General features: G+C 42.8%; 1 protein-coding gene across 1 annotated transcript; it reads right to left on the reverse strand.

The window, feature by feature from the left end:
• Window positions 1-1515: 1515 nt before the first annotated feature.
• On the reverse strand, window positions 1516-3957 carry msantd1 (Myb/SANT-like DNA-binding domain containing 1). Its single transcript, XM_030754027.1, has 3 exons — window positions 3522-3957; window positions 3149-3442; window positions 1516-2146 (listed from the first exon to the last, which is right to left on the reverse strand). Exons 1-3 carry the CDS (start codon window positions 3773-3775, stop codon window positions 1855-1857), a joined length of 840 nt encoding a protein of 279 aa, XP_030609887.1. The 5' UTR covers window positions 3776-3957; the 3' UTR covers window positions 1516-1854.
• Window positions 3958-8331: the final 4374 nt, after the last annotated feature.

Raw genomic sequence — 8331 nt, forward strand, 5'->3', positions numbered from 1 at the left:
TTTCCTTAAAGTAGAGTAAAGTATATACTTTACTTTACATATAATGAGCTATTTAACCAATAAACATACAATCCTTAAATAGGGAAGTTATAGTATTAGAAGTTCACTGTAAACTCTGTAATTAACCTGGACATATATCTAAAAGGAGGAGTATGTTGAAATTTAACAGGCACTGCGCACGCAGTGGTGTTAAGTTCATGTAATTAAAAAAAAGGAAAAGAAAACGTTAAAAAAGGTCTTACCCTTATGATTTTGCGGTTACTGCAGTACCTCTCATCCACTTTGCATGTGGTTTGCACCTTCGCCTCCGCTCTACTGCGGCTCTGAACAGCGGATGGTGTGTAAACAATAACTCTGGTCAAAGGGCTGCAACGGTTGCACACTTGACCTTACTACACATGTGCGGTGCAGCTTACTCATTTGCAAGAAGCTTGACAACCGTTTGATATATATATATATATATATATATATATATATATATATATATATATATATATATATATATATATATATATATATATATATATATATATATATATATATATATATATATAACAACAGGAGTACAAGTCTAATGCAAGACCAGTATGACACACTGTTGCACTTTGATTTATTTATTATGGCTGGGAGTATACTATCCAAACACAGGCCACAAAATCCAGTGCATTTGTGGAAACGAACGGTGTTATGTTCTCATTTTCAGGAAGGAGTGACTTCCATTGAGCTGGTGTAATGTGTGATGGAACTAGCCTAATCCCCCATTTCTCCAAATCCTCTTAAAATGGGCTGAAAGGTAAAGAACTGAACATTTCAGCAATGCCAGCCTTTACCTTCAGTTTGCTTTGCATCCCAGTAATTGCACTGTAGAGTCACATATGACGAGCAAAGGTTATCTTTACATAGTTTTGAGATCTCAAGAAAAAGAATCTCTGGTTTTCTGCCTTGAATGAAAGTTTCCATTTATATCAAATCCTAAAACTAAATTTCTATCCAAAGATAAATGCTGCACAAATGCTATCATATGACATTAGCCACCATCAGTGTCTCATGTGATATGAATAGAACAATGACTTGTGACCTTCATCTTAAATAGTCCATATTCCTAGAAAGTGGCAGAGGCATCTGCCTATTGCAGTCATTTTTATGTGTAACTAAATATAATGTCAATATAACACTGCAAAAATCAAGGTTACCAACCTTTTTGCCACATTTGTGTGCAAAGGAAGGTCACGACTATTTCAAGTTGCTATTTTGCACAAAATTACATGATCGAGGTTCCTAAAAGTTCCTTTTTCTGATAAATCTGAAGGAGCTTGTGTTGCCATTTGCTGGCAGCTCCTTTCCAAATAACTGCTGTAACAGTAGGGATTATCGCCTAAATTCTCGTTTCACAGTGCTATAAATGACCCTATTTTGGCATCAGACCTCCCAAACATATAATTATCCTGGCAAAATGGAAAAAATGATGTGACAAGATGTTGCAAGGCTGTTGTTCCCACAGTGATTTTATTAGGGTACTTGGCAAATTATCAAGAAAAATCTTACACAGCTATTCCTAAAATTAAGACGCACATTGGAGCCTGAATTACAGTAAATGCTAAAGTGCCAACAAATGTCATTACAGGTATTAATAACATGTTCATCTTCTACAAATGACATTCCTCCAGAAACGGTAAAAGCCTATTTTTGTGCCTGTCTCTACCATTTCTGCACTGATGAGAGCTTTACACGCAATAGGATAAACCTCGAATGCCAAAATAAAATACTTTTTTGTTCAACAAGGCTATAGGTGAGGCAATGCCATGACATCTCCCAAAAAAAATAAAAGAAATAACTTCCCACTCCTGCCATGCTTTATGGTTTTCCTGGATCCTTCACCCCGCTCTGACCCCATGGGGCTGACGTAGTGGCAGGAAGCTGGATCATCTTCTCCAGGAGGTTCATCATTCGCTCCTGCAGCTGCAGGCACTGGACCTGGAGGAGGTTCTGTTGGTGCATGGCTCGACGGACCTCCCTGCACGTCTCCTCCATGGCTCGGCTCGACCTCTTCTGTTGCTGCAGCATGGCCTGCAAGACTCGCAGTTTCTTTCTCTTCAAGGACAGGTGCTTGCTGGCCTTCCTCTTTCTGGCTGAAATAGGATGGGAGCTGGGGAACAGAGAAGGGAACCTTTCAGAGCAGGCAGCGTCTAGTAAGAAGAGATCACCTCGGGTTCACACTCTCACAGGTTAATGCCACAGTCTTCAACTGCGTCAACTCACTCCCGAAGGCAGAAATCATAGAAGTAAAGGGTTATAAGTATTTTACAACTAACTACTGTAGACCCTGTTAGAGAAACAACATGAATGAGTGACTGCAGTGATTTTTCACAGAAAACCGATGACAACAGCAGCAACAATAATAATAAAACATGTTCAGTTTGAGTTTCAGTCCATCAGAGTGATTGCATTTTTAAAAGTTAGGACTTTCTGGCTGGCTCTCATTTTTCAGCCCTTCAGAGGTTTATTTGCAGGCTAAAGCTTGATTTTAGGGTTAAAGAATTAGGTTTAGTTAGGGTTAGGTTAAAAGTTAAGCGCTTAGTTATGATGGCCAAACTTAGAGCTGAGAGGCTTGGGAATGCATGACTGGCCCCAGAAAGATAGTATGTGTGAGTCAGTGTGGAAACACTTTTAACAGGGAACTACATTTTGCCAAAGAGAGAGAGAGAACCAATAATCTAAACAACGTCAAAATTTAGCACTTCCTTCACCAAAGTCCCCAACAACAGACTCACCAAGTCTGGAGTGTATGAATGACAGACAGACTTACATAGATTTCTCAAATTATTAGTAAGATAGAAAAAATTAATTGAACTCTTGCTATGCCCTATATTTGTATAATTTTTGCATAGCGTTCAGCGTTCAGACAAAGCACAGTAACAAATGAACCCAGCTGAAGGAAGGGAGTCACATTCAGTTGTTGTGCTTGAAAAATGAAAATTGTATAAATCTGTATATCTAGTGGGTTGCTTCCCTGAAACAACAGCATAAAAAGGTCAGTTCACCTGTTATTATCTTCATCAGTGTTTCAAAGGCGCACACACTCAAACACACACTCACACACACACTCACACACACCCATACATTGCGTGTCTTCTCCAGTTCCTGTTACCTGGAGCCCTGTGTGTGCTCACTGTCAGAGCTCAACGAGTCCAGCTCCTGTTTGATTTCCATCTCGTCTGAGGAGCCTGTGTACTCTGGCAAGAATCCCATCAGCCCCTCCTCTGACTGGGGCACCAGGTTGTCTGTGGACTGGGAGGAAGTGGACGGACCCGCTGTGGAGGCCTGAAACTCTAAAGAGTTCACCCTGCCGTTCTCCAGCGGCTTGGAGAGGATCTTCTCTATGGCCTTGTAGTAAGGCCAATCTGGCATCTCCCCGCCTTCGCCGGCTGTGGCTTTCAGTCGCCTGTCGGAGAAAAAAGGCAATCTTATTGTCATGCAACAGCTGGAGTGTAGAGTCATATCTTTGGACGTGGTGCACTTGCCTGTACTGAAAAGACATATTGGTGATTTTCATCTTGATCTCTTCCTTGAAGCGCTGCTCTCCAGTCAGCTGGAAGAACCGCTGGGACATCTTCTCGTAAACCTTAGCGTTCCTCTTGCTCATTTTCAACTCGTTGTGGTGTTCCTCCCACACGTACAGGAGGGCTTTCATTTCGCCATCAGTCCAGTTCGGGGCCCGTCTGTGTTTCTCACTGTGGCCTGGCATCAGGTAGCTGAAACCATCCTCTGACGCCATTTTTTTAAGTGACTCTCTTAGCCTGTGCAGGCTGTGTTTGCAGAAACAGGAGCTTTAGAGGGTGATTTTGAAAGTCTTTTACTGTGCTAAGAGCTGTGTTGAGTCTCCAGAAATGGAGGGATATAAGCAGGAAGGAACACACACCACCACCCTGCCTGTGCCTGTCCCCCTAGTCTATCTGAAAGAGGACTCAAAATGGGGCCTAAGGCAGGAGAGGAATCCGGTTAAAAGCTTTTAGTGCTGCGTGATGTCACAGTGACATCAAGTTGCCTTGGCAACGGTGAGGGAGGCCCTCTATTTTCCCTCCCCTCTCCTGTAACCACTCCCATCTGCTCTCTTTCCCCTCCATTCTGCTTCACTGGAAGCACAAAAAGCTTTTAGTTGAAAGGCAGCAGTGTGAGCGCACAAGATTGCTGATGGTTTTGAAATATGAGCCTCCGGGGAGGGGAGGAGGGAAAAAAGCGCTGAGAAGGAGGAGTGGAGACCATGGGTATGTGTTTCCCTGGCAACAAGGCAGCGGATTTGGTAGTCAGCCAGCACTCTGCTCCATTTAAAAGCTTTTAATAATACACAAGTCATTTTGAGATGAGGAGAGGGAGGATTTGCTTTATCTGGCAGGATGCAGAAAAGAAGCAGAAACACTTGCAGCCTGCAGTTCAAACCTGAAAAGCAAGCCAAGGCGTTTCACTGAAAAGCTGTGAAGCACTTTAGGTGGGAATAACAAAAGGAGGCATCAGACGAAATGGCAGCATGTAGTGATCAACCGCAGGCAGCTCTGCAATGCAATACAACATGCTGTCTCCTGTAATCAGCTTTCTTTTCATAGCCGTGGGCAGCAGACAATGGACCCCTGCAGAAAGGGTTTCTCTGACCATTTGGGGACCCCTCCCCCATTTCGGTGTTTGCAAAGGGCAGCTCTCCCTACCCCTCTGCGCATTAACCATTTTATGTGCATTTTTCTTTCCCTTCCTTTCTCTCTGCTTCCCCTGGTCTCATATTTCTCTCAGTAACATTTATGCATCGAAACCGCACCATCTTTCACACACAGTGACTCTGCAGCATTTCACCCCCCTGCTTTGTCTCCTCCATATTTTATTTTTGCCACCTTAAAACAGCAGAAATGGTAATGCAGTAATGCATGTCATGTATTCTCACTTTAGCTGCATTAGTGACATTAGTTGCAGTGGGTCCAGCTTAACTCAGCTGCAGCCTGATTAGATCTTTAACCCATCTGCTCCTCAGAAACCTGACAGGCGGGCGCTGCATGTTCATACTGCTAATTGGCAGCTTTGCCCGATCCATCACATCTGTCACTTAAAATAAGTCTCTGCTCTGTCATTGCAGAAATGGAAATGCAAATGAAAGTTGATGTGAAAGGTTTTCGGTGTGCATAAAGAAATTTGACTGACATACATAGAGATTATTTTGGCAGGGTTTTGATTGCTGCCTCGGCAGTTTTTGCTCCAGATTAAACAGTCGATCATTTGTTGACTGAGTCTCAAAGACGTATTAAAAATACTGTCGCTTCAGCTGCCCTTTAACCTTTGTTTGTTTCGATGTCACGCCTGAATCCTCTCTCTCTCTCTCTCTCTCTCTGTGGTCTGTTATAATTGCATTTTAGTTCCTGCCGCACATTTTTTCATTCAGTATGGTGGAGGCAATCCAGACTACTAATCCAAGAGCCAGACTAATCTCCGGATAAACTGTTTGATGCACTGCTCATGTCTAGAGGCAGAAGACACTACTGTGAGTGATCCACAAAATCTAGCCCTTTGGTTAAATATAATTATATAACAAGACATACTCAGAGGTCTTGTTAAGGACAGGAATCCAGTTTCTTCTTTTTTCTAAATGTTTTCACTGAAAATAAAACATTGCAGGACTGTGAATTCAACTGTAATGAACCCAGTCTGATTTATAAGCATGCAGTGTGCTGCTTGTTTTTCATACACATTGTGCTCTACACAGTAACTGTACTCACCAGCCACTTTATTAGGTACTACTGTTAGTTAATGCAAATATGCAGTCAGCCGATCACACGGCAGCAAATCAGCGCATTTAGACATGCAGACATGGTCAAGACCACCTGCTGAAGTTCAAACTGAGCATCAGAATGATAACGAAAGGTAATTTAAGTGACTTTGAACGTGATATAGTTGTTGAAAAAGTTGAAAAGTTGAAAAAGAGAAATAAATCCAGTGAGCAGCAGCTCTCTGGGTGAAAATGCCTTGTTGATGTCTGAGGAGAGTGACCAGAGTGCTTAGAGCTGAGAAGAAGACAACAGAAACTCAAATGACCATTTGTTACAACCAAAGTATGCAAAAGAGCATCTCACAGCACAACCAAACTTGAAGCAGAGGGTTTACAGTGGCAGAAGACCACACTGAGTGCCACTTCTGTCAGCTAAGAACAGGAAACTGAGGTTACCGTTTGCACAGGCTCACCAGAATTAGAACTGAAAGATTGGGAAAAATGATGCCTGGCTTAATGAATCTCAATTTCTGCTGTAACATTTGGATGGTAGGTTCAGAATTTGGAGTTAACAACAGGAAGGCATGGATCCATCCTGCCTTGTATCTGCAGGTGTAATGGTGTGAGGGATATTTAAACACCACAGCCTACCTGAGTATTGCTGCTGACCATGTCCATACCTTTATGTCCACAGTGTACCCATCTTCTGGTGGCTGCTTCCAGCAGGATAATGTATCATGTTCCAAAACTCAAATCATCTCAAACAGGTTTCTCGAACATGGCAGTGAGTTCTCTGTGCCCAAATATCCTCCACAGGCACCAGATCTCAATCCAAAAGAGCATCTTTGGGATGTGATGGAATGGGAGATTCACATCATGGATGTGCAGTCAACAAATCTGCAGCAACTGTGTGATGCGGTCATGTCAATATGGACCAAAATCTCAGAGGAATGTTTCCAGCACCTTGTTGAATCTGTGGCATGAACTATTAAGGCACAGACCATTAAGTTTAAATTCATCTATACCTAACTATTTAAACAGCAAACTAAACAGTACAGTTACTGACTAAATAAAAAAACTAAAAAAGTATTTTAAATTTGTGGGTGAAAAGCAGAAGAACATCACAGTGAAGTGTAAATTGTTCCAGGGTGGCAAGTGTCTGCAAAGAGCAGACGCACCTGTTAGCTAAACACAGCTCTACAACTTTTGGGATACATTGAGGAGAATGGTGCTAGGAATAATGCTAGGAAAACGTAACTCACTTATAGCTACTTGGGGGGAAAACTGATAAATGCTACCAATATCAACTTGCTATAAAATTAATTAAGTTAGTACTTTCCAAAGTAAACAAAGTAGGCTGCATTCATCTGGATAATATACCATTGCAAAAATGGTGTTCATTTTTTAGCATTGCAAATGTAACTAACAAGTTACTTTCCTTAGTAAGAGCAATACTTTCAGGCAGTTTCTAAGAAAGTCGAAACACAAATAAAAACACAAAGCCACAAATTCATGGTGTGTGTGTATATACACTGCTCAAAAAAATAAAGGGAACACTCAAATAACACATCCTAGATCTGAATGAATGAAATATTCTCATTGAATACTTTGTTCTGTACAAAGTTGAATGGGCTGACAACAAAATCACACAAAAAACATCAATAGAAATCAAATTTATTAACCAATGGAGGCCTGGATTTGGAGTCACACACAAAATTAAAGTGGAAAAACACAATACAGGCTGATCCAACTTTGATGTAATGTCCTTAAAACAAGTCAAAATGAGGCTCAGTATGGTGTGTGGCCTCCACATGCCTGTATGACCTCCCTACAATGCCTGGGCATGCTCCTGATGAGGTAGCGGATGGTCTCCTGAGGGATCTCCTCCCAGACCTGGACTAAAGCATCCGCCAACTCCTGGACAGTCTGTGGTGCAATGTGACGTTGGGGGATGGAGTGAGACATGATGTCCCAGATGTGCTCAATCGGATTCAAGTCTGAGGAACGGGTGGACCAGTCCATAGCTTCAATGCCTTCATCTTGCAGGAACTGCTGACACACTCCAGCCACATGAGGTCTAGCATTGTCCTACATTAGGAGGAACCCAGGGCCAACCACACCAGCATATGGTCTCACAAGGGGTCTGAGGATCTCATCTCGGTACCTAATGGCAGTCACGCTACCTCTGGCGCGCACATGGAGGGCTGTGCGGCCCTCCAAAGAAATGCCACCCCACACCATTACTGACCATTACTGGTCATTTTTCAGGGCTCTGGCAGTGGTCCTCCTGTTCCTCCTTGCACAAAGGCGGAGGTAGCGGTCCTGCTGCTGGGTTGTTGCCCTCCTACAGCCTCCTCCACGTCCCCTGGTGTACTGGCCTGTCTCCTGGTAGCGCCTCCAGCCTCTGGACACTACGCTGACAGACACAGCAAACCTTCTTGCCACAGCTGGCATTGATGTGCCATTCTGGATGAGCTGCACTACCTGAGCCACTTGTGCAGGTTGTAGAGTCCGTCTCATGCTACCACGAGTGTGAAAGCACCACCAACATTCAAAAGTGACCAAAACATCATCCAGAAAGCATA

Source organism: Archocentrus centrarchus, chromosome 18 (genome assembly GCF_007364275.1).
Source record: "Archocentrus centrarchus isolate MPI-CPG fArcCen1 chromosome 18, fArcCen1, whole genome shotgun sequence".
NCBI classification, from domain to species: Eukaryota; Metazoa; Chordata; class Actinopteri; order Cichliformes; family Cichlidae; genus Archocentrus; species Archocentrus centrarchus.

What these genes read in the sequence shown, in the direction of transcription:
- msantd1 (XM_030754027.1), bottom strand. Translation starts at nt 3,775, where the DNA reads ATGGCGTCAGAGGATGGTTTCAGCTACCTGATGCCAGGCCACAGTGAG. An exon ending in AATATGTCTTTTCAGTACAG is followed by an intron (nt 3,443 to 3,521) that starts GCAAGTGCACCA and finishes TTTCTCCGACAG; the next exon opens with GCGACTGAAAGCCACAGCCG. An exon ending in GAGCACACACAGGGCTCCAG is followed by an intron (nt 2,147 to 3,148) that starts GTAACAGGAACT and finishes TCTGTTCCCCAG; the next exon opens with CTCCCATCCTATTTCAGCCA.